General features: G+C 36.3%; 1 protein-coding gene across 1 annotated transcript; it reads left to right on the plus strand.

The window, feature by feature from the left end:
* Positions 1-935: 935 nt before the first annotated feature.
* On the plus strand, positions 936-27,599 carry LOC143885297 (D111/G-patch domain-containing protein). The gene is made up of 11 exons (XM_077389403.1): positions 936-1,091; positions 2,429-2,513; positions 2,618-2,697; positions 2,890-2,914; positions 3,531-3,618; positions 3,738-3,804; positions 7,502-7,598; positions 15,781-15,950; positions 23,783-24,010; positions 24,090-24,206; positions 27,346-27,599. Exons 1-11 carry the CDS (start codon positions 1,014-1,016, stop codon positions 27,397-27,399), a joined length of 1,089 nt encoding a protein of 362 aa, XP_077245518.1. The 5' UTR covers positions 936-1,013; the 3' UTR covers positions 27,400-27,599.

A 27,599-nucleotide genomic window follows, 5' to 3' on the forward strand; every position in this document is an offset into this window, starting at 1 on the left:
TCGTCCTTCTCAACTCCCCTCTCAGGTCCCACAAATACTCTATCGAGTCATTTTCACGGTTGCCAAACATGCCCTACATGTAAACATTCCAGAAAATCGAAGGATGTAAACCAAGCAATAGACTTTGAAATTATAGAAAATCTAATTATGAGAACCAAACAACAACAGAAAAAAAATCCATTAAAACACTTTCTTGGAAAGTTCCATTTTTCAAGAAAAAAAAACTTCATTTAAAAGACTATGTTTCTTCCGATGTAAAATAGGTATCAAACAAATTTTATGCTAGTAAAATATTTTTTTAGTCTCATTTTACGTCGAAAGAAACGGAGCCCAAGTAAAAAAAACCAAAAAAAACCTTGTAATTAGAACATATCAGTCTTCAAATTCGAACCTAAACAAGATAATTCTTAAGCAACATTGTTGAAAGAGAAAAAGAGCTAAATCAATGGAGACTATCATGTTCACATGACACAGGTGGGACCCAAAAGTGACTGTTAGGAAGAAATATAAACATTGCCCTAGAGGGTTGCACCCATTGACTAAAAAAATTACAATGGACCAACCCATGGGATGATCCTAGTACTTCTTTTTTAAAACCGTGTATATCAGATGGTCAGAATCATCATATATGGAGAAGATTTCTGAGGCAATTCGAATCGATGTCAGGGCCCAACTAATGTACGGATTAGATCATCCATATAGGTGGGCCCCACTTTATTTTGTGACAAAGAAAGAAGTGATCTGTTCGTTATGGATTTTGAGTCCGAAGCTGATTGATATTGACTCAAAATCCAAAACGATCTGGCCATTAAGAGTGGGACCATGATAGATAACATGTGAGTTTGATGGTAGTCCATCAAATCAACGGTCTTGATCACATATCCTCAATTTAGCACCATGACGGTGAGAGTCACAAAAACTGAAAAATGTGTCATAAAACCCCTAACCCCTTCTTTTGTTAGCCCTCGTTTTTTCTCCTCTCGCAGTTGGAAGAGAGGAGAAGATCCTCAGCCATGGCCGCACCAGAACCTCCCCTATGCTACGTTGGAGTCGCAAAGCAGTCCGCTGCTTTTCGCCTCATGAAACAAATGGTAAAAATCTACCACTTTGCCATCCCTAAGTTTCTGTTTGCGCATCTTTTTTTTTTTTTTTTTTCTGGCCATCAAGCCCTTCATACCCTTGAGCTATCATAATTTCAACTTTGCATTCGAAATCTGTCACGGGGTCGGAAAGAAAGGGTTTTTGTTGTCATGATTTAGGCGTGTGCAGTTTCAGAGATTTTTCTCTCCATTAGGTCAAAATAAAATGTGAAAACCTGGATTTTAAGAGATTGAGTGGTGACACACCTTATTTACAGATTTAAAATCCAGGTTTTAACTTGTAAAATCCAAGATTTAGCTTGTAAAATTCAGGATTCTACAATCCTAGATTATAAATTCCTTGTATACAAATGGCTCCCTATATGTATGTTAACATGGCTCCTATCGGCATGGAGTTAATTTATATCTTTTGGTTGCTTTTGAATTCTTGCAACATATTTGAAAGTTGGGATTGCCTGCATGACCATCACTACGTAGCAAATTGTGAACAACCAATTGAAATGAATAATTCTAAAATTTCAACTTTGTTATGTGGAGAATTCTGTGGCGTACTCATCCATGGCTGATGTTGGTGTTGTGATTGCTAATTGAGTGTCTTTAACTGGTAATTTTTTTTATTAATAATGATCTGTTCCATCATTTGAATTGAAATGAGTAAAAACCTTGAGAACGACACAAGGTGAAGCTGGCTTGAATTGCCAAAATATGCAGCGGAAATGTTGAAGCAAGATTCCAAGGTTTAGTTACCAATCTAGATTATAGTTACCACATGGGTGCACACAAGCCTTTGAAATGTGGTGGTAGGATGTGATAGGTCATTTATTACATATCTAAAGGAGTACTTCTCTGTCATACCCGTGAAGCTCCTGGAGATGTGATTAAACTGTTATGTAGCATTTGTTGGATCACCTTTAATCATTAACTTTCAATGTGAAGTTGATACGAGCATCAAAAGTGATGCTTAGAATCCTTTATCTTCGACCAGGCAGCATTCTCCATGGTTCCTTGGGGAATGGGTCTACAAATTAAGCTATCCATCAATGTGTTGAAATTTCATACACTAGAAAATCAAGTTAAACTTAGTGCACATACATTATAAATATAGTTTTTGATAGTCTTCAATGTAACATACTCTTTAGTATTGATACATATTACCATTGCATATAAATGCTAGCTATGCTCTAGTAAGAAATCTCTTACTGAGAGAACCCGTATTTGTTTACTGTTTAACTTTTTCCCTCAATCAGGATACTGTAGTTGTTATACGAAAAAAGAAGAAATTACTATAATCATTTTAGATGTTTCATGCATTACATGATCTTCTTTAGGGATGGGAAGAAGGTGAAGGCCTTGGGAAAGACAAGCAAGGAATTAAGGGATATGTCAAAGTGAAAAACAAGCAAGACACTGCAGGTTTTTATCAGTATTTGTTTTTCACGCTAGCTAATCGTTAAATTTTGAGGTATTTTCTTTGCATGAATGTCACTTATCATGCTATTTTGTTTGAATTTTGACAGGCGTGGGTTTAGATAAGGTTGCTAACAACTGGACATTTGATACCTCTCAATTTGACAATATTCTCAAAAGATTGAAAGTGGTAATGCCATATTCAACATTCTCTTTGGTGTTCTTCTGAAATGTATAAACTATGCAAATAGCCAGATAGGATTTACTTGTTAGCATCTTCAGGAAAATGCTATTTTCACTTAGTCTTGGAGTTGTTTTGAGGCATATTGCAACTGCTTGACTAGTTTGTATTTTTTTATGCATGCCTTTTCCTAATTGTCAGCAAGTGGCGGAACCTGATAATGAAGGTAAGGTAAAAGAGGCTGATGTTATGGTCATGGTTTAAAATTTCGGTTTCGGTACTGGTTTCGGATCCCTGAAATTTCGAAATTTCGGTCGAAATCCGGGGAAACAAAGAAAAATATATTTTATTCAATATTAAATTTTGACCGAAATATCAGTGAAATATTAAATTAATTAAAAAAAACATGTTTTTTGGGTGAAATTTCGATTGAAATTCTGAAATTTCAGCCGAAGTAAAATACCGTTTCGGGTTTTCGTGATTTCGGTGTCGGTCTCCACCAAAATCCGAAATTTCGGTCCGAAATTTAAAACCATGGTTATGGTCAAGGATTTAAATTTCAGTTTTGGGTTTTGAACATAGTCAAAACCGAAATTTCGGCCGAAATTCGGTAAAAAAAAGCAAATTTCATTAATGTACCGAAATTTCGAAAAAAACTTAAAAAATCACATTTTCCCGAAATTTCAGCTGAAATTGGATTCTGGCCGAAACTTCATATTTTGGTGATTTTGGTTTCGGTCCCAACCGAAATCCGAAATTTTTGTATTTCGGCTGAAATTTAAAACCATGGTTATGGTTTCTTTATTATTCCGTCTCATGTGGATAGAGTTCATTCTTACCAGTTGCAGAGACGGATGGTGTTCAAGTAGATACCTCAAACGATATATCTAAAGAGGAATCAGCAGTTAAACCAACTCGTCCACAGGGGAGGTCAGTAAAATTTCTTCTAGTTGCTTTTTTTTTCTTACTTACTTTGCGCATGATGTTTTTTCTAGCAGTTATTCTTTTTTATCATGTGTGTATTTTGATATACTTGAGATGTTTACTAGATACAAGAAGAGGGAGAGAGGGAAGCTTGTCAATGCATATTCGACGAAGGATCTTCAAGAGATTCTTGTAATTTTCTGACTCTCTAATCGATTGGATACTTTCTTTATAGTTTGGTCGGTTGCTTTAAAAGTCATTTTATCATTTATGTAGCTTTTGCCAACTCATTGATGCATAACGCCTCACTATGTTAGATGTGTGGCAACATTTTTGGACTCTGGACCTCTCATGAGGCAACGCATAAACTTGGCGGCATGAATCTCACAAGTCATGACCCATTTAGAAAGAATGGCGGCAAATGGGGCTTCTATTTGCGTCTCACTCGATATGGCTGTTTTCTAATAAAAATGCATCAAATAACACCTGATGAGAAAAGTCCATTACAACTTGCGGTAGTTGCAAAAAAAATAAAAAACCTCCTTCAACAAACAGTGAGCATAGATAGGGTAAAAGTCTCAAAGGGGGCTGAATAAGTCTTTTAAAATTTTTCATCCTACCCATTTGACCTTAATAACAGTTATTAGGGCTTAAGAAACGAAATGAGGCTCTATTTTCTTGATTGAGAGTCTTTGTCTCATATATGCCTCACTAGAAAAAATGTATACCTCATGAGCACTGGGCTTTTAGGCATATTCATCAGATTTGCTTTTCCTACACATGGTCTCGAGGCGTACACATATACCTTTTTCAACAATTGTTTAAACTATCAACTTATTCAGAATGTTGAATCGTATGCTTTGATAAGCAAAAATGTGTGTTTTTGTACACATTTCCAATTTAAGGTTAGACAAATCATTTTCAATCTTTTGAACTATCAGTCTTTCTAATGTCTTGTGATTTTCTTTGGAACACTAGAAATTATCACTTATGGAACATGGATGCTGTCTCTTTGATTTGATTTGGAGGTTATTTCCCCTCTTGTCCATTTGTTCTTGATTAATTTTGGAGGAGACTTTGTGAAATTTCACTGGTGTAACTTGCTTCTTGCTATGGTTACATGGGACTCGTTGTCTAGCCATGTGCAAGGACAATTCATTTCTTAAACAGTACCATATTGGAGACCATTGTAGTACACTCAGGGAGAAGCATATTAGGACCAAGGTTTAAAAACTTGAATACTAGTCGGACATGATGTGGTCTGAGTCAGAGTCAACTTGAATATCAATTGACTACTTGATCGACTTTTTCATTTACTGAATTAAGTTTTTTGAGAACTTGATCAGGTTTTGTGACATTGAGCCCCTTGATTATAGTCTTGATTGAGTATGGTCAATGCAATGAACTTCTTTTATTCAATCAAGTTTTTAATCCCTGGAGCTTTGGTTTTAAATAAAATTTGTTATTGCTCAAAAAGTAACTGCACTTTATGTGATTATCTTGTTTTTCCGGACTATGAATGTACTAAGAATAGATTTTTATAGTGTTTCTGTTGATGCATCAGTGTATCACATTTTTGGGTATTATTCGTATAAGGGAAATGAAAGATGCACCCCTTTTCATTATTTGGGACACCCAGCTACAGTGTCTCTATGATTGCAAAGGTGCTGATGTACTTCACATTTGAAGGAAAGAAGTGACCTGATTGCCATGTACAATGCAGTTGGGCTGAGTTGTATATTTCGTTTCGTTTCGGCCGAAATGGGCCGAAATTTCGGTTTCGGTCTGGAAACCGGATTTCGAATTCATTTCGTTCCGGATTTCTTTCCGTTTCGACCGAAATTGTTTGAAAATGAGGAAAAAATAAAAAAATTACAGGAATGCCATTATAGCCGTTGGGACTGATTTTTGACCATTCTACCCTCATTTTATTACTGTTTATGACTGTTTTATAGCTGTTGGAAGGGTATTTTCCGTCTTTTCACATCCACAAGCATTCACACCACTATATATACCCCATTAACCATTGTTTTTCCACACTCTTCTCTTTCACCATTCTCTTACAAACTTCATTTACACACTTTCCCACCAACTAAGATCTACTCTTATCTTCTTTTAAGCTTTTCAAACTTCTGTAATTTTCTAACAATTTCTGATTTTTTTTGCATTTTTTCATATTTTAAACTATTTAAAAAAAAAATTCCCTTTGGAAAGCATAACGAAAAGTTTCGACCAAAAACCAGAACGAAACGGCCGAAACACTAAAGCATTCCGTTCCGGGTGCCAAAACGAAACGGCGAATGAAACGGATTTTACAACTTAGCAGCTGGGTGTCCCAACTGATGAAAAGGGGCGCATTTATCATTTCCCTTCTTATAAATATGCTTTCTGGGTTTCTTGGGCCTGTCATATACTAGACTGGGTTGACACTTGGGTGCACAATGGAGTTTCTTTCTTCAGTCAATATTTAGTATATGTCTATGTATCAGTCACATAATTTTGTATCTACTCATATCATATGTGTCAGCTTGAGTCATTTCTGTGTTTCTAGTGGCTGTGAAGTGTTATGAGACCTGATGGGATGTAATCGTCTTTGGAATTATTTAGGTTCTAGTTAGTGAGGCATGCAATATCGGCCCTATGAAATTATGAGGAAAAGCAATGTGCGCAGGTGGAATTGGATCCCTAGAAGCAAGGCACAACTCGTGCAAAATAATGGAGATAAAGTAGTGCTGGAGTTGTACAGAGAGCAAATTAGTGGTTTGCAGGAAATGGCAGGAGCAAATTTCCCAGATAAACATATGAAATATTTTTTTATTAAGAGCATCAAAAGGATTCTCAAAAGTCCAAATTATGTTTCTAGATATTATGTTACTTTGGTCTTATCTATCCTAGGAATTTTTTTGGGAATGTGCCAAGAGACTGCTAGAATTTTCATAATTAAAGCTGTCTCTAATTGACGTCAAAGAGGGTTATGATTATCCAATCATGACAAGCTTAGCCGTTAGCAATCCATAGTGCGGTTCAGCTGATGATATTGCAGATTGAGGATTCATCCGTCCATGTGTTTGTGCATTGTACGTGCCATTTTACTATTATCTAATGCTATATACCTGTATAATATAAATAACTGACAACTTATTAGCATATATGATTTATTTGTTTATATAATCATAACCCTATGACATGTTTCGTTCCAATTTTTTCAAATGTAGCCGAAGATAAATAACCATACAATATGTTATTATTGCTTAAAGATAAAGTTAGAACTATATGACATGTGGTTATGAATATATATCTTAAAGCAACATTACTAATCATTTGGCTATGACACTTTATTGTATACCGTATATGTAGGCTACTGATATTGGCACTACTATTTTTTGTTAATGGGCCGAACACACCTTGTCGTTTCTGTTTTGGTGCTCCGTGGATCAACTGTTATATTTTCTGACCAAGAATGAGATAAATATGCTTATGGGAGTAAGGACTTTTCAATCTGACAATATCTTCTAGACGCCTTTCATGCTCCCTGATATAGTTGTTATTCTACAAGCAAACAGAAAAAAAGAAGAATGTTGTTATTGGTAATAATACATGAAATCATGATTGATTCTTCACCTAGTTGTTTTGATAGTAATATTCAGTAATCATTTTCTAAGTATGTAATATGACCTAAAATATTGATTCTCTCCCATTTATGTTACCTTTTTGCTTTTAGAAATTTTATATTAAGAGTTACTGCATCCAAACATGTTATTTTTATTATACTGAAAAAATTCCCATTCCTCGTAGATTGGAGAGCTAATTGTCATTTTAGGATTGTGTGGAACTATTCACTGCCGTAACTTTTGTTAGCTCTTAGTTATTGCTGGTATGTCATTATCAGGGCAATAAGCTTGAGGAGGATATACAAACAAATCTTGATCAGGTCATTGAATTGGAGTTGCCAGAGGCACCAGAGTCTCATATCTGCCATGTGAAAGGTAACTTGTGAAATATAACATTATGACCATGTTGATATGTATATTTTATCTTTGATATAGTAATTCTTTCCAATGTACGTCTACTGTTGTTATATTTATACATTACTTTATGTGGCTTTGGTTGCCTAGAGTAATATGTATTATTACAATTGCAGTAACCACACTGCACAGAGGTTCATTTTCAAGCTGCGTTACTACTTTCTGCCGTGCCTATTTGCAAATATGATACATTGTGATGCTCTTTATGCCAATGTATTCTTCATACAAGCCAACTGTTTGAGTTAGAAGCATTATAGGATGCTCTCATAGCCTTAATTTTTTTATCTGAACAGGGCTAGGGTGATATGGAAGCATGATTCGAAATATCATCCGGCATATGTATCGACCTATACATATTTGTATCAGCGGGGTTTGATACAATATGGACTCGCTTGTATCATTGCCATGGTTTTAACTTTCAACTAAAACGAAATGAAACGACCGAAATATTTCGATTTCGGCTTCACCAAAACAAAATATTTGTATCAGCGGGGTTTGATACAATATGGACTCGCTTGTATCATTGCCATGGTTTTAACTTTCAACTAAAACGAAATGAAACGACCGAAATATTTCGATTTCGGCTTCACCAAAACAAAATCCACTTTGATTTGGAAAATTACAAAATTTTGGGATTTCACATGAAATTTTGAGATTTTGTCCGAAATCGTTATTTCGTTAATGTTTCGATCGAAATATATGAAACATGCAACTTTTCATATAAAAAGCAATGTTTCTGTCAAAATTTTGATATTTCAACTGAAGCCTCGACAAAATCAACTCGACTCGCAGAAAAGAGAAGAACCACATGAGTCCTTTAAGATATTTCTAAAAACACGACAAAATATAAAAAATAAAAGGGAATTGCTTGGGTCCGTCGCAAAAGGCATTTTGTGGCTGGTCTGTCGCATTTCAGACCAGCCACCTCGTGAATGGAGACAAAAGCTTTCGTCTCCATTCACAAGGTGGCTGGTCTGAAATGCGACAGACCAGCCGCGAAATGCCTTTTGTGATGGACCCTAGCAAATCCCAAAATAAAAACCAGTGGCGATAAATTTTGCCTGGACTTTGGCTGTGATTTCGTACTGAAATGTTTTCGTGATTTTACAAGATTTCGACTGAAATTTCGTACTGAAACCGAAATGTTTTCCCTTTCGCTGATGACCGAAACCGAAACCGAAACCGAAATTTATAACCTTCATTGTTGCTTACAAAAATTACAAGGTTTATCGATCGAAACAGTGCTGATATGACTAATATGGGACCGATATGGGGTCCGTTTACTGAATACACTGAGCTTCATTTTCTTCTCTTCTTTTTGCCATTTAAAAGGTATTTTAGTCTATTTGGTTTAAGGTTGTATGACCTAAATTAATATAAATATACTAGATTCAACCAATTCCATGGATCAAAATCGGATTCACAAAATTTGTGATTTATCTCTCTATCTCTCTCTCTTATTTATAAATTAGTTGTAATACATCAAAATCATGCATGATTCATTTGATATGTATGTTTTTTTTTTCTCTCACAATATTTCATCTTTTAATGATAAATTTAAATATGTAATGTATGTTTGATTGTTTTATGCCTCTACTAGGCTAGCTCTATGAAGTTATGTATGCTTTTGTTTTTTTATTTATTTTAATATTCATTTTGATTTAAAGTTTTTATTTTATTTAACACATGCTAATCTTTGATTGTTATAGATATAGATATACATGTTATGAACATGATCTACATTTGTATTGGTCTATGCACCTATTTTTTATTAAAATAAAAGCCTTGACAAAGTTGTGTGTGATTGAAATATTAAGTGAAAGGTGATAGGGTTTGGTGATTGCAAGTGATACTTTGGTTCTTTCTATGCCTCTTCTTCCTCCAATCCTTCAGTACCAAGTACCGCTTCTTTTGTAACTAGTACAGATGCAATGAAGCTTTACAGACCACAATGTGTTTTGTGATGTTTTGCTACAAACTAGCAATTACAAGCTGCATTTCTCTAAAACATATTCTCGTTTTATGTTCCAGCATGACTTTTGTAGAGCTTAGAGTTCTTAATTCTTATTTTTTTGCATCCTTAGTCTTCTGATTTTCGCATATATATATATATATATATATATATATATATATATATATATATATATATATATATATATATATATATATGAGAATAGAGTTCCTGCGCTCGAGCACAGAAACAGGGTGGGGCCACATTTTGGGTGGGATCCAAAGCATTCATTTGATGGGCCCTTTCATGGGTAGGGTGTCCACCAAAAATCAACTCTATTGGATCACCTTAGGGTGTCCATTTGTGGGGCAAAAAAATGGACAGATTTGTGGACAACCAGTATCTGTCAATTTTTGGCCCCACAAATGGACACCCCTTGGTGATCCAATGGAGCTGATTTTGGGTAGGCCCCCCATCCATGATGGGGCCTTTCAAATGAATGGTTAGGATCACCCCCCCCCCCCCCCCCCCCCACCCCCCAATGGCCCCATCCCCCTGTTTCTGTGCTCGAGCGCAGGAACTCTATTCTCTCTCTCTCTCTCTCTCTCTATATATATATATATATATATATATATATATGGTTTCTGCGCTCGAGCACATAAACAGGATGGGGCCACATTTTTGATGGGATCCCAAGCATTCATTTGATGGGCCCTTTCATGGATAGGGTGTCCACCAAAAATCAGCTCCATTGGATCACCTTAGGGTGTCCATTTGTGGGACAAAAAATGGACAGATTTGTGGACAAATAGTATCTGTCCATTTTTGGCCCCACAAATGGACACCCTATGGTGATCCAATGGAGCTGATTTTTGGTAGACCCCCCATCTCTCTCTCTCTCTCTCTCTATATATATATATATATATATATATATATATATATTAGAAAATGGTTTCTGAGGACATGGGGGCGCGGTATATGAGCTCAAGCTCAGATAGATTATCTGAGCTAGCCACTATAATACACCATCTACCATGTTGTTTGACTCATCCAACCCATTAATTCCATAGCACCTGACATAGATAGGCTGTTCCTAAGAAACCACTAGCCACTATAATACACCATCTACCATGTTGTTTGACTCATCCAACCCATTAATTCCATAGCACCTGACATAGATAGGCTGTTCCTAAGAAACCATCTCCATACAATCATTTTAACCATTTGATCTGTATAGGCACAAAATGGACCCATTTTCTAGCCGTCCATTTTAAACCTCCACAAATCAACGCTTACCATGATCCTATGGAGATAATTTCTTAGGGAGATCCTATCTATGTTAGGTCCTATACAACCAATATCTAACATAACCCAAACAACATAGGCACCCATCCTATTTAGAGACTCTAGCTCAGATACCATTTACCTATATAGGGGGCGTGGTATCTAAGCTCAAGCTCAGATAGATTATCTGAGCTAGCCACTATAAATACACCATCTACCATGTTGTTTGACTCATCCAACCCATTAATTCCATAGCACCTGAAATAGATAGGGTGTTCCTAAGAAGCCATCTCCATACAATCATCCTAACAATTCGATCTGTACAGGCACAAAATGGACCCATTTTCTAGCCGTCTTTCTAGCCGTCCATTTTAAACCTCCACAAATCAACGCTTACCATGATCCTATGGAGATAATTTCCTAGGGAGACCCTATCTATGTTAGGTCCTATACAACCAATATCTAACATAACCCAAACAACATAGGCACCCATCCTATTTAGAGACTCTAGCTCAGATAACCTATCTGAGCTTGAGCTCAAATACCATTTACCTATATAGGGGGCGTGGTATCTAAGCTCAAGCTCAGATAGATTATCTGAGCTAGCCACTATAAATACACCATCTACCATGTTGTTTGACTCACCCAACCCATTAATTCCATAGCACCTGACATAGATAGGGTGTTCCTAAGAAACCATCTACATACAATCATCTTAACCATTCGATCTGTACAGGCACAAAATGTACCCATTTTCTAGGAGTCCATTTTAAACCTCCATAAATCAACGCGTACCATGATCCTATGGAGATGATTTCTTAGGGAGACCCCATCTATGTTTGGTCCTATACAACCAATTTCTAACATAACCCGACAACATAGGCACCCACCTATTTAGTAACTCTAGCTTAGATACCATTTACCTATATAGGGGGCGTGATATCTGAGCTCAAGCTATCTATCTGAGCTAGCCACTATAAATACACCATCTACCATTTTGTTTGACTCATCCAACCCATTAATTCCATAACACCTGACATAGATAGGGTGTTCCTAAGAAACCTTCTCCATACAATCATCCTAACAATTCGATCTGTACAGGCACAAAATGGACCCATTTTCTAGCCGTCCATTTTAAACCTCCACAAATCAACGCTTACCGTGATCCTATGGAGATGATTTCTTAGGGAGACCCTATCTATGTTAGGTCCTATACAACCAATATCTAACATAACCCAAACAACATAGGCACCCATCCTATTTAGAGACTTGAGCTTAGTTTCCATTTACCTATGCAGGGGGCGGGGGGCGTGGTATCTGAGCTAGCCACTATAAATACACCATCTACCATGTTGTTTGACTCATCCAACCCATTGATTCCATACATGGTTTTTGGGACATTTAAAAAAAAATAAAAATTGTTAGAAAATTTTAGAATTTCGGTCCGAAATTTCGAAATTAATTAAGTACTCTTTTTAATTTCTTACCAAATTTTGACCGAAATTTTGGAATTTCGGTTTTCCCAAGGACCGAAACCGGTATTGAAACCGGAATTTTAAACCATGATTCCATAGCACCTGACATAGATAGGGTGTTCCTAAGAAACCATCTTCATACAATCATCCTAACCATTCGATCTGTACAGGCACAAAATGGACCCATTTTCTAGCCGTGCATTTTAAACCTCCACAAATCAACGCTTACCATGATCCTATGGAGATGAATTCTTAGGGAGACCCTATCTATGTTAGGTCCTATACAACCAATATCTAACATAACCCAAACAACATAGGCACCCATCCTATTTAGAGACTCTAGCTCAGATACCATTTACCTATGCAGGGGGCGCGGTATCTAAGCTCAAGCTCAGATAGATTATCTGAGCTAGCCACTGTAAATACACCATCTACCATGTTGTTTGACTCATCCAACCCATTAATTCCATAGCACCTGAGATAGATAGCATGTCCCTAAGAAACCATCTCCATACAATCATCCTAACCATTCGATCTGTATAGGCACAAAATGGACCCATTTTCTAGCCATCCATTTTAAACCTCCACAAATCAACGCTTACCATGATCCTGTGGAGATGATTTCTTAGGGAGACCCTATCTATGTTAGGTCCTATACAACCAATATCTAACCGAACCCAAACAAACAACATAGGCACCCATCCTATTTAGAGACTCTATATAGGGGGCACGGTATCTCAGATAATCTATCTGAGCTACCCACTATAAATACACCATCTACCATGTTGTTTGACTCATCCAACCCATTAATTCCATAGCACCTAACATAGATATGGTGTTCCTAAGAAACCATCTCCATACAATCATCCTAACCATTCGATCTGTACAGGCACAAAATGGACCCATTCTAGCCGTCCATTTTAAACCTCCACAAATCAACGCTTACCATGATCCTATGGAGATGATTTCTTAGGGAGAAGACCCTATCTATGTTAGGTCTTATACAACCAATATCTAACATAACCCATTATATATATATATATATATATATATATATATATATATATATATATATATATATATATATATATATATATGAGGAAACTGTTGGTGAGCTTAAGCTCACCAAACTTATGGTGAGCTAGCTTGCCCAATCACATGGGTCCCACATTTTGGGGAGTGATCCAAACCATTCATTTGCAAGGCCTTATCATAGATAGGGGGTGTGCCAAAAATCAGCTCCATAGGATCATCCTAACCCCTCCATTTGTGGAGGACAAAAATGGGGCAAATTTGTGTCTGTCCATTTTTGTCCTCCACAAATGGAGGGGTTAGGATGATCCTATGGAGCTGATTTTTGGTACACCCCCCATCTATGTAAGGGACTTTCAAATGAATGGTTTGGATCATCCTAACAAAGTGGGCCCCCATGTGATTGGGCAAGCTAGCTCACCATAAGTTTGGTGAGCTTAAGCTCACCAACAGTTTCCTCATATATATATATATATATATATATATATATATATAGAGAGAGAGAGAGAGAGAGAGAGAGTTAAGTGAAGCTACACATAAGTGTAGCTAACTTAGCTACACCAACGGCTTAAAATACAGTGGGCCCACATTGTTTGGATGATCCAAACCATTCATTTGATAGACCCTCACATTGATAGGGTGTGCCCAAAAAATCAGCTCCATAGGATCATCCCCACCCTTCAAACTATGGAGGCAAAATGGACAGCGTATGTGTAGCTACACTTTTCTTTATATATAGAGAAAAGTGTAGCTACACATACGTGTAGCTAACTTAGCTACACCAACGGCTTAAAATACAGTGGGCTCCACATTGTTTGGGTGATGCAAACCATTCATTTGATGGGTCCTCATATAGATAGGGTGTGCCCAAAAAATCAGCTCTATAGGATCATCCCAACCCTACGATTTGTGGAGGCAAAAATGGACGCGTAAAAACCTTCACAAATCTGTCCATTTTTGCCTCCACAGTTTGAAGGGTGGGGATGATCCAATGGAGCTGATTTTTTGGGCACACCCTATCAATGTGAGGGTCTATCAAATGAATGGTTTGGATCACCCAAACAATGTGGGCCCATTGTATTTTAAGCCGTTGGTGTAGCTAAGTTAGCTACACGTATGTGTAGCTTCACTTAACTCATATATATATATATATATATATATATATATATATATATATATATATATATATATATAAGTAAACAGTTCCTGAGGTGGCGGTGGCGGTGTTGCTACCTTATATGAGGTGGCTCTCACAAAACGTAAGGGGGGGCCACTTTGTTTGGATGATCCAAAGCATTCATTTGTAAGGGGGGGGCCACTTTGTTTGGATGATCCAAAGCATTCATTTGATAGGCCCTCACATAGATAGGATGCCCACAAAAATTCAGGTCCATAGGATTATCCTAACCCTTCCATTTGTGGAGGTTTAGATTTATGGAGGTTTATACCCATCCATTTTAACCTCCACAAATGGAAGGGTTAGGATGATCCTATGAAGTTGATTTTTTGTGGGCACCCTATCTATGTGAGGGCCTATCAAATGAATGCTTTGGATCATCCAAACAAAGTGGACCCCTTATGTTTTGCGAGCGCCACCTCATATAAGGTAGCGCCACTTCCACCTCAGGAACCCTTCTCTCTCTCTCTCTCTCTCTCTCTCTCTCTATATATATATATATATATATATATAGCAGAAGAGAAAAGGAGAGAATTATTTGAGAATTTACACATCACTTTTTTTGACTTTTTTAAACAAAGGCACCCATTCAACCCACATATTTTCAATCCTACCCCCTCCTTTATGCTTTTTAACAAAGGCACCCATTAAAGCCACATAATTTCAATCCTACCCCCTCTCCTTTATGCTTTTTTAATTATGGAAACCTCTATAGATTGGAGGGCTAGGATCAGCCTATGGAAATGATTTTACGGTCACAACCTATTTATGTTGTGTTCCCTCACATGGACGGTTTCGATCAACCTATGATGTGGTCTGTAGAGTTCTTTGTTGGCCCGTGCATCGCACGGGGTTTTTTACTATATATATATATATATTATTATTATTTTTTTGAATGGCGATTTTCACATCTATTTTGCGGGTGCAGGAACTGATTTTTTTTTTTGTTTGGTTACATATAAAAAATTTTAGTTCTTGCACCCGCATTGTATCATTTTGTGTGGTGTTTGTATTGTACATTCTCATCTATTGAGTTGTATGATTTGTGGGTCTTTTTATTGGGTTTTCTTTGTTTCTAGTAAATTGTACGATTTTTATTTTCAAGTAGTCATGAAATTTACTTCGTAACATCTAATTTTCATGCCGCCTCCAGACAGTATAGCATACTTTGTATCTACTTCGTGGTTTTTGAAATGAAATCTGTGTATGTCTTGACAATTGCAGATACAGATGTTTCAGTCCAATGGTGGGGCCAAAAACAGGGCTTTATATCGGGAGGTTTTCTTGGAGCACAATCTCTACGAGCAAAATCGCTCATGCCCACAGTGCATGCATTAGACGAGAGGGTTACATTTGCTGAAGAAGATCAAGAAAATCTTTATAACCTTGTCCAGGTAGTCATTCCTTTTCTTGTTAAAAATTATGATGAAGACGCTTTTTTGGAGTACAAATTGAGCAAACTCTTTTACTCAATAAATCAGTTACCTTTTCAAATAAAAAATGAGCAAACTTTCTATCTAGAATATATGCTTCTTTGGAGTACAGAGTGAGAAAACTCTGTATTTGTGTAACTCAAATTTGCTGAAATTAATTCTTTCAGTTTCCTGTAATTCAATGTTAATACCTTTGGCCGTATTTACTTATCAAGTTATCATCACTTTTTGTCATAGGGGTTTTATATCTCTCCCTACCTTTTCTTTTTCCTTGTTCATTCCATGTCTTATATGTGAGTCATATATGGAGATATTAGTGGCTTCATCCATTATTCCACTGCTCCAGTTTAGGAGAACACATATTTTAAATTTCGGTTGTTGCTGAAACAAAATCCACTTGAATTCGGAAAAATACTAGATTTCACTTGAAATTTTGGGATTTTTTTTATCTTTTGGTCTAAATATGCGAAACATGGAACTTTTTCGACAGAAAGCCTAACAAAAATCAACTCCACTTGCAGAAAAGAAAAGAACGGGTTTTTTAAAGATATTTCTAAAATATCAACAAAAATACCAAAATTTTTCAGTGATGTTACAATATTTCAGTCGTAATTTTGTACCGAAACTGAAATTTAGATCCTTAGGAGAACATGGTGTGTTGAGACCACATGCATTCTCTCACAGACGACAGTTTAGGGCCCTGCATTTACTTGTATATTTTATTTGCAAAATGAGCCTAAGTGTAAATTTTATGGTTGATATGATGCACATGCATGATACACTAGTTGGCTAAGCATGGTAATGGGTCAGGTCAGCATTCATGTATTATTTTTCTTCTTGTTGAAAGGGAAAAAATCTTACAAATTACTTTTTTGAGAGGGAAAATCGTATTTGCGGTGAGAGGGTCGAACCCTCAATTCATCTTGTTTATTGATTAGATTGATTCAGCTGGTATTTGCCTTGATTATGATAAGTTCAGTATTTACCCTCACCTGTATATATTTGTCCAAAGATTTTACATGTGCAGCAGATTATACTCAGCCAGAGTGTTGCAAATGCTGGAGGCTAAGGTGTACAGGGAGTTAAGAGTATGTCAGTTGTAGTGTATCCATAACTAGATAATACATTAATATTAAGAACATCTATTAATTCCAATATGGAGAAAGAATAAGAGCACATTGATTGAACCTTCATGGGTTATTTCCATGGAATAATGGGCTTCATTGAAAGGTGGAGGAGTTGGATAAAATCATGTATTTCAGTGGATGGTTCTCAAATATTTTCAATGTGTGTCCTATAGGTTATTCTGTAAGCACTTGAGGGTTGAACTTTTGAAGCAAGGGAATTGTTCTCTTCTCTATTTATGATAATGGTTGAGGCTTCAAGCATTGTTTAGGGGAGTGGTGCCATTAGGTCTTATTGAAGTTTTTAAAATTCGAAATGTTTTGCCATTAATTTCGCATTTCTAATTTGCTGATGATGCTTTGATCTTTATGATTGGTTAGATTGGACAATCAATAAACTTGAATTACATATTGAGATGGTTCAAGTTGGTGTCTTCTGTAAGGTTTAGCAAAGCAATATTTTATTAGTGGGCGTGGAGTAGAAGCTTTGCAGTGGTGTTGGGTACCAAATAGAAACCTTGCTTATCTCGTTTGTGGGGTTCATGTTGGGTTTTTAGATTCCTTTCAAATGATTGTGGGGCCTGGATTTAGTAAGGGTGGAGAAAAAACTGACTACATGGAAGTAGTTCTTTATCTTTAGGTGGTTCCCTTATGCTCATCATGGTGATTTTATCTGATCTTCCTATTTATTCAGTTATGAATAGATTGGAGGGATCCAAATGATTTCTCAAAAATGGGAGGGGTTTTGATCTAAATTGTATCCAATTAGCAATTGTTTTGCGAGGCAAACATTGGGAAGGCAAAATCGAAGAAAGACATGTGGCTCTTCACTGTAAATGCTTATGGAGATTCAAGGAAGACTAAGTTATCTCGCGGCACGCGCTGTTTTGGGGGGGGGGGGGGGGGGGGGGGTTAGGATTGGAATTGGGCGACATAGTCAGCAGTAATGGCTTGGGTGTTTGAAAGCTCGTGGGTGAATTATTAGATATGTTTAAGGTGTTAGATTGAAGTTGGGATCGGTGATTGAGTGGGTTTTAGAGGATATTTGTTTACCTGGGCCTTTAGGTGTGGTTTTGGAATAGGGCAAGTAGTTAGTAATTGCTATGACAAAGTTTTGGGAGGTGGGGGGTGGGAGAGTCATAGTCCTTAAGTCTTTAAAGGAATATAAATGAGGATGAGATTTATAGGCCAGAGGAGTTGCATCGTGGATTAAAGGTCACCAAGTGGATATTTAGGTCGATTGTAGGACCGAGGAGTTGCATTGTGGGTTAAAGGTCACCACATGGATATTTTTTAGAGTTAACAGCTTCAAATTTGGCTGAGCCGCTAGGTGTGGGGTGCTCCCATTTTGCCATAGGGTTGCCGTTTTTTGCAGGATAAAGGTGGATGTTAATAATGAAAGAAATGACAATTTTTTGTGAGGTGCATCATTGGTAGAGAGATTAGCAAGGAAGGCCAAGAAAATGGTGATATAGTGGGCTTTAGTGAGTACATAGCTTTTGGGTGTCAAATCTTAGCAACTAGATAGTAATTGGATGAAAGTATATAAACGACCAAGAAAGGAAGTATTAGCTGTTCGTTAGAACCGTCCTTGCAGGACTCTATTAAACTCTACTTTGATGGGAGTTTGATAGATAACTAGTACTTGTACAGCTTGGAGGGTGTTTAGGGACAATAAAGGAGGGCTTTTACTTGTTTTTTTAGCCAAATGGTTGGAGCTCTCTTGGATTTAGGATCTTCAATTATTTTAATTGATTAATTAATTTATTTTGTTTGTTTGTTGTTGTTGTGCAATAGTTAAGCATCTTCAATTCAGGATTATATGGGAAGTTGATTGTTGGAAGGGGACACCTCTAACGCTATTAATTGTGCATTAAAAGGTAAGTATCGTCCCTAGAAGCTAGCGTGTGTCATTGATGGAGACTCGAGATATAATAATTGATAAGAATGTCAAAATGTTAGTTGATTAACATCAAAGCTTCTTGTTTATCATCATATAATTAATATTATTTTTTGATTTTCTTTTAATCCAAATTCAATTTATCTTTTTTTTTTATGATGATTAAGCTGGGGTTAGACAAGGCCCCCTTCTTAGTCTTTTTTTTTGTTAATAAGGAGTTTTTGGTTTCTTTTAATCCAAATTCAATTTATCTTTTTTTTTTTAAATTAATGAGGGGTGTTTTGTATATATTATCTTAAATATCAACATATCATAGAGTAACTTCTAACTTCTAATGTATGAATCAGAGCACGAGATACTAAATGTGTATTAAAGTGAATTATTTTTCCAACCCCTTTTCTAGTCATTTTTATCACCTTTCTTGTTTTATTCCTGTAAACAATGTTTTGAAAATCGGAATCGAATCATAAATCGTAATCGGGGGGTTGAATCGTATCGGATTGTAAATCGTAAGATTCATTCAAAAATATAAAATAATATGTATAATAAAAAATTATAAAAAAATTAAAGAATAAAAAGAGCCAATTATTCATTTTTCATCCGAATTCATTAATTCAAACATAAACTACCATGATTAGCATTCAATATCGTATAGGAATTGTTTACTGATAAACTTGACACATACTAATCATCTATCCAAACCCATGCATCTTGGTTAATAATCTTAAAAAAAAGACACATGTTCATATCAATTCTCAAAATCTCAAACATCAAATGACAAATATCAATCATAAAAGACGGGATCGATGTTGTCCTTATTATGGTAGTCTCCACCTCAACTCCCACCTCGATGTGAGTAATGCCCTCAACAAATGCTTTGTGCTCGACTGGTTCTAAGTCCTACTCCTCCTCTGTCTTCTTCCTTCTAATGAGAGGGATTTCAAAGGCTTCTTGTAATGTAGAAAGGAAATGAGGTCTTTTGAAAGAAAGACATATTTTCTTTTATACAAAACTTAATTTGGATATATTGCATAATCCGTATGAATCGTATGATTTACAATCGAATCGTAAGATTCAATAAAAAATCGTAAGATTCATACAAATTAAGATTCAATCATGGGATTCAAATCGTTTTGCCTAAAAATCGTAAATCGAACCATAAATCATAAGATTTTCAAAACAATGCCTGTAAAAGCTTTTCTAAAGTGACTAAACTACACTTTTCTCTCGCTCTCTCTCTCTCTCTCTCTCACCATTCATTTTTTCTTCGTCTCGCTGTCATGCATGCTTGCGGGAGGTGTATATAACATGCTGCCTTTGAAGAGTTGAGATGGGTCTCTTAATATTGAATGTCGCTGGCCTAATTTTACCAATAAGAAACTTTAACCAAAAGGGAAAAAAATAAAGTCCCTTGCAAATAAAAAAAACCGCATCCTTATTATTATTGTCTTTTGATGAAGAGAAAACAACATCCCTATTAGAGGAAGAAAACCCACATCCTTAATGCGATGATGGTTAGGTAGAAGGGTTTGGCAATGATCTCTCTCAAAAAGGGTATTAGGAATAGAAAAAGCGTATGAAAGGCGAAGAAAACCCACTTGCCCATTAGGGAAAGAAACCTTACATCCTCCTTAAGATGGTGGTTAGGGAAAACAATGTCGGGATGAGCTAAACTCACATCCTCGTTAAGATGGTGGTTAAGGATAACAATGTCTGGATGAGTTATCTCAAAATAGGTAAAAGGGGGAAATGGGATTCCTTTGCAAATCAAAGAAAACCCACACCCCATTGAGATGGTGGTTAGGGAGAAGGGTTTGACAATGAACTTGTCCTCTCTCTCTCTCTCTCTCTCTCTCTCTCTCTCTATATATATATATATATATATATATATATATATATATATATATATATATATATATATCGCCATCATCATCTTCCTCCTCTTTCTGCCCTTTACCTAGTACAATAAAAACCAAAAAAAGCCATTTATGCCATTTAAAAAAAATCATCTTTTAAGTGGGAATTTAAAAACTAATGGGGATGGATAGCTTACGAAAGGGGTGAAATATTGGCCCACGTGTATTAAACATAACCATTTAATATGTAATGGAGTGTGTTCTACATTAGATGGTATCATACCTGTTTTGTGGGAGGTGCATATGGCTTTGAAGGCTTGAGGTGGGTCCCATCACATTGACCATTGGTAACCTAATTTTTCCCAACAAAAAGTTTAACCAAAAGGGAAAAAAATGAATTCCTTTGCAAAGCAGATAACCTACATCCCTATTAGAGGAAGAAAACCCACATCCCCCAAAATGATGGTGGTTAGGGAGAAGGGCATGACGATGAGCCATCTCAAAAAGCAGGTATGATACCATCTAATGTAGAACACTACTCCATTACATATTAAATGGTTATGTTTAATACACGTGGGCCAATATTTTACCCCTTTCGTAAGCTATCCATCCCCATTAGTTTTTAAATTCCCATAACCCACATCCCCATATTAGAGGAAGATAACCCACATCTCCCCAAATGATGGTGGTTTTCTAGGAGGGTATGATGATGAGTCCTCTCAAAAAGGGTATTAGGAATAGGAAAAAGGGTATGCAAGACGAAGAAAACCCACATCCACAATAGAGAAAGAAAACACATCCTGGTTAAGATTATGGTTAGGGAGAAGAGAACATTTTGGGATGAGCTCTCTCAAAAGAGGCCAAAGGGGAAAAATGTGAGTCATCTACAAATAGAAGAAAACCCACGCCCCCATTGAGATCGTAGTTATGGGGAAATGTTTGGCAATGAACATGCTCTCTCTCTCTCTCTCTCTATATATATATATATATATATGGAAATGATTTTAGTTATATATATATATATATATATATATATATTTATGGAAATGATTTTAGTGCTTCCATGTTTGATAAAGATGCACGAGGCATCTTGTCGTGTAACATTTAAGGGGTGGTCAGTAGAATATTACAGTTCTCAAAAAGCTTTTTAAGCCCTTTAAATACTACACAACAAGATGCTTCGCGCATCTTTATCAAAACATTGGAGTGTGGAAATAATTTCCCTATATATATGTGTGTGTGTGTGTGTGTGCGCTCATCATCGTCGTCTTAATCTTCCTCTTCTCCCCATTTCTAGTATGATAAAACCCCCCAAAAGGCATTTATGCCATTTCAAAAAAGCATCTTTTAAGAGGGAATTTAACAACTAAAGGGGATGGATAGCTTAATAAAGAGGTGAAATATCAGCCTATGTATATTAAGCATTAAGCATTCAATCCTTTTTTTTTTTTTAAAGTAACGAAGTATTTAATCCTTATTGTAGTGGTGTACTATAATAGATGGGATCATGAATTTCAAATTGTTTGTGATCGCTTTTTGAGATGGAATTGGAAAAATGAAGTTGGTGGATAGCTTAAGAGGTGAAATGTCAGTCTAAATGTTAATCATTTCTAAATGCGCAGTTGTGTACTGCATTCGATGGAATCATGCATTTGAAATTGTTTGTCAATTTCTACTAATTAATTATTTTGTAAACTTACCATTTCAAAAAGAAATTTTTTTTTTCTCAACTTATAATTTCCTTTGGTTTCTCTTTGTATCTATTATTCTAATCAAATGCTATTATCACCACCAGAGCTTGGCTTTTGTAAGTTTTAGGGACCTGGAATTATCTTCCCATTTCCCAGATTAGGTTGAGGCAATTTTATGTTATCCTTCTCACAGCCATCCATCTCAGTGAATATTATTTCCCCAAAGCTCCACTCTTGGTGAGACAATAGTAAAGTTGATGACCACTTACGCCTCCATGTCTTGTCTCTATTCTTTAGCTATGGAGGGGACATGTGTAATGGATCATGGGATAGTATTTGCACAAAATACAAATTTATAATCCATTTGGGAGATATATATATATATATATATATAGCAGAAGAGAAAAGGAGAGAATTATTTGAATTTCTCCCAAAATTCTAATAGAATTACACATCACTTTTTTTTACTTTTTTTAACAAAGGCACCCATTCAACCCACATATTTTCAATCCTACCCCCTCCTTTATGCTTTTTAATGAAGGCACCCATTAAAGCCACATAATTTCAATCCTACCCCCTCCTTTATGCTTTTTTAATAAAAAAAGGCGGACAAACATGGTGGCGTTTTTGTTTTTGCAAAATTACGGAGTGAGTGCACATGTTACATAATACTACGGATTTTTGTTAACATATTACATAATACTACGGATTCAGGACACCTTTCAAAATATTGATGAATTCCGGGCACCTTAAGAGGAACAACATATTATAGAAACCTCTATAGATTGGAGGGCTAGGATCAGCCTATGGAAATGATTTTACGGGCACAAACTATTGATGTTGTGTTCCATCATATGGACGGTTTGGATCAACCTATGATGTGGTCCGTACAGTTCTATGTCGGCTCGTGTATCGCACGGGGTTTTTTACTAGTGTGTGTATATATATATATATCAGCCTATGGAAATGATTTTACGGGCACAACCTATTGATGTTGTGTTCCATCACATGGACGGTTTGGATCAACCTATGATGTGGTCCGTACAGTTCTTTGTTTGCCCGTGCATCGCACGGGGTTTTTACTAGTGTGTGTGTGTGTGTATATATATATATATATATATTGAATCTTCTCTTTTCACGTATTCAGTCTCAGATTAGCTTTCATTTTGTTTAACGGCCAGAATCATATTTCACCAGTAGTGTTTTTTTTTTCACTCTGCAGGATAAAGCCACAACAGGAAAGCAGGGGCTTGGCATCAAGGATCGACCCAAGAAGGTTGCTGGATGCCATTGGAAAGGAAAGAAAACATCTTTTGATGACAGTGATGGGGAAAATTCTGCAGATCCCGGTGGTTCTGTTAAACGAAAACACAATGAGGGATTGGAAGTGGGAAAGAATGATGAACAAAAGTTGAATCTGAAAAGACTATGTAAACGACTTCTTAGTCAGGTGCTGGCTGTAAACATGCAAGGCTTCTAATTAGTTTGAAAGATTGCTTTTGACAACTAACATGTTGTGCTTATTGCAGGTTCCCGGTCAGTCGCTTAAAATAAAACAGCTGAAAGTACTTATTGAGGAACAATTGCCTTCTGTCTTCTCCAACTTCTCCTCAAAACGTGATGCTCTCTCACACTTGAAACAAAAGGTATATATATGATGATCTTTACTCTGAAATGATAATTTGAGTCCATGGCAAATGATTTGGGGACTGTTGGAAATCGAAGTCACAAATATCGTTCTCGGGAATTTCTCGGGAAAGGAAAATCTCGGGATGTATTAATTTTTTGAGGAATGCTAAACTCAGGGGTTCCCTTGTATAAACCAGCTAAAAGGGCGTTGTCATTGGTGCAACGTCACCAAAGTGCATTTAGGTCTCGTTTGACTTGTAGCCATTATAAATGCAGTTGGTGATGTTGCACTAATGGGGGCACCCTTTTAGCTGATTTATGCAAGGGCGCCCTTTGGTTTAGCATACCTCTGTTTTTTTTGGGTTTCTATCGGGAAAAAACCGATAAAAATAAAAATATTTAAAAATAAATAAAAGTATATAAATTAAGAAAAAATATGTAAAATAAAAAATTTCGTAAAAATATCATGATATATTCGCGTTGCATGAAAATACCACTTTATTTTTTAAATTCTCGAGATTATTTCGGGATTTTGTTGTTTTATCAAAATGTCGCGATAAAATCGCTATATTTTGAAAATCTTGGAGATATTTGTGACATAGTTGGAAACCTCTGACAGATATTCGTGCCTGTTGTTGCTGGCTAAGATTGCAGTATAGGACAAGGGAAAATTTGTTCTGCAAAAATCCCTTGCTTTAGTTCTATGAATGATTATAAGAATTCATATGTATACAGAAATGTTGTCATAAGCTGTCCACTGCTGGCTTAACTATGTTGTTGTCTATCAATCTCCTGCGATGTCCGAAGATTAAATGTGGAAACCAGAAATTGGTGACTCACATCCATATTTTTCTTCTTCTGAAAAGGATAAAACCCCAACTATACCGTGGGAGCTATATTCAATGCAATTAGGGAAACCCTACTAGTGCCACTTTTAGCATGGTTGTCCGCCACCTCACTGTTGGAGGTAGGAATGCGGGCGGAGATGAAAGCTTGATTGCAGAAATCTCTGATGTGCGAGATGAAATTAGCCAATCTCCACACCCCACAGCACCCATTTGAGGCCCATTTGATGACATCTGCAAAGTCCCCTTCATCGCAAATTTGTCTATCTTGCCTATTCATAACAGGCTTAAGACCTTTTAATAACACGGCTTTCACTTCAATAAAATCATCTACCCCAATGGGTTCAAAAAAGAACATAATGGCACCAACCTTGTCTCCCAGCACTCTACCCATGCCCATAGGACCAGGATTCCCTGGGAGTTTCCATTGAAGTTAAGCTGCACTGAATTAGGGGAAGTGGATTTCCACCTAACAAGAAATTTTACCTTTGATTTTCTACTCCATGCTCTCTCCTTCTTCTTTCTCAAACATCTCCCTACCCACAAGTATCTTTATTAAATAAAGCCCATCTAGTAATAGATTCTTGTATATTGGATGTCGCAACATCCAAGGGATACTACTCTTCAAAGATCCTACCATCATGTTCTTTCTAGGTAGCCCACATTAAAGCCAAGGTAGTAGTTCTCCACAGATTTTGCCTCACCGAGTGAACTAAATGTTAGTGTCACTTCTGCAAGAGATCTAGTAAGCACCCATTTCAACAAAAAGCATCTGAGCACAAATTACCACACTTAAGAGGTCATTTTCATTGGACAAATATATGGTTACCTGATTCGTCCTCATATCTGCATAGAATGCACCTTTTTGAAAGGCACCTCTCTTTTGCAACACATCACAAATATGAGCACTTAACTAAATTTTAACATAGAAGATGGGATTAATAATATATTGATTATGTCATCTATTAGTCACACACTTGAATTGTAATTGCAAATATGCAATACAAACAGGCAAAAAAAATTAGTTAATTCAAAGAGTGACATATGTTTGAAATATGATAAGCATAAATATAAGTAGAGAAATGATTTCAGCACTCCAATGTTTTGATATTTCCTCTCAACTTTGTTGTCTTTAAGTTTTTAAAGGGCTGTCAAAAGGTTATTACAGTTCCCAAAAAGCTCATTACAGTTCCCAAAAAGCTCTCACAAGCCCTATAAATACTAAAAGACAAGTAAATTGAGCGGAAATATCAAAACATTGGAGCGTTGATATCATTTTCCTTTAAGTATCCCTGCAGTATCTGCTACGAGTAAGTATTTGCTATGAGTATTGGTATCTTATTCATGTTGGGCATGGCGCATTCGGTCACTCAAGCATCTAAACATACAGAATTAGAAAGAATTAGATTCTCGAGTGGTTTTGTGATAAGCTAGTGTTTGGGTACATGCATTTCTATTGTAACAATCAATCACCAGTATGCATTGGCATCCTTTTTTTTATAACAAGTAATGGATACACCTTTCCTAAGAAATGGAGAAGAAATTGTGAATTTGTTCACTAAGCACTAGGAAGCATTAAACTTCATAATCTCCTATGCAATCTGGCATTGTTGATATCTCTGTCTACCAAATTGATGGTTTCTGTCGAAGTTTTCTTGCCACCTTTTTTCATAATAAGTAACGGATACACCTTTCCTAAGAAATGGTGATCAAATTGTGCATTTATTCACTGAAGCATTAGTAAGCATTAAACGTTCAATCTCCTATGCATTCTGGCGTTGTTGATATCTTTTGTACCAAATTGATGGGAACTGTTGAAGTTTTCTTTTTGTTGTTTTGATTGCTAGATTGTATAGACCATCTTTACTATTGTAAGCTTTTTATACATTCAAGGGCTCGTATATTTGTTGGGTTCTAATTCACCGTATTGTAAGCTTTCATTCGAAGACACCATCCTCAATCTCTTGAATTCTGCCTATTTAACATTTACTTTTTTATTTATTATCTGTCTACTATTCAAAGCTCTGATTCCTCACCACAAGAAGACCCAAAATCCAAATTCGGACATCTACAATGCTCTTAGTATTGCGAAAAATTATTTTTTTGAAAGATGTTGGATCATTATCTATTTTTCCTTTTCAATTGAGGGGTATGCACCTATTTTCACTCGGAATTGTAAAGAGAACAGGGGATTATGACATTTCACATAGATGCTCACATTTAACTCTTTATAAATAGTATGAGATTATACATGTGAAAAGTTATCCAATACCGCCACTTTGACATATCCTCGGTTTGTTTGTGGGTGCAGCTAGAAAAAAGCAGTAAGTTTCATTTGCAGGGGAAGACGGTGAGTCTCTCATGAAAGGGAGACTGAAAGTTTTGGTAGGAACAGTACATTGAGGACCCTGTAACGGTTTGTAGTTCTCTGCTGAGACTGAACCAGTAACAATTATTATTGGTTATTTTTTTTTCGAAAATGAGTAACAATTATTATTGTTCCCACATTGAATTTATTATATCAAACAACTTGGCAATGGAAATATATCCCACCTGTTTGAGTGA

The sequence above is a fragment of the Tasmannia lanceolata genome, unplaced genomic scaffold, assembly GCF_043159265.1.
Source record: "Tasmannia lanceolata isolate RefF3 unplaced genomic scaffold, GAP_Taslan_0.1 ptg000008l, whole genome shotgun sequence".
NCBI classification, from domain to species: domain Eukaryota; kingdom Viridiplantae; phylum Streptophyta; class Magnoliopsida; order Canellales; family Winteraceae; genus Tasmannia; species Tasmannia lanceolata.

What these genes read in the sequence shown, in the direction of transcription:
- LOC143885297 (XM_077389403.1), top strand. Translation starts at nt 1,014, where the DNA reads ATGGCCGCACCAGAACCTCCCCTATGCTACGTTGGAGTCGCAAAGCAG. An exon ending in TTCGCCTCATGAAACAAATG is followed by an intron (nt 1,092 to 2,428) that starts GTAAAAATCTAC and finishes GATCTTCTTTAG; the next exon opens with GGATGGGAAGAAGGTGAAGG. An exon ending in AGGATCTTCAAGAGATTCTT is followed by an intron (nt 3,805 to 7,501) that starts GTAATTTTCTGA and finishes TGTCATTATCAG; the next exon opens with GGCAATAAGCTTGAGGAGGA.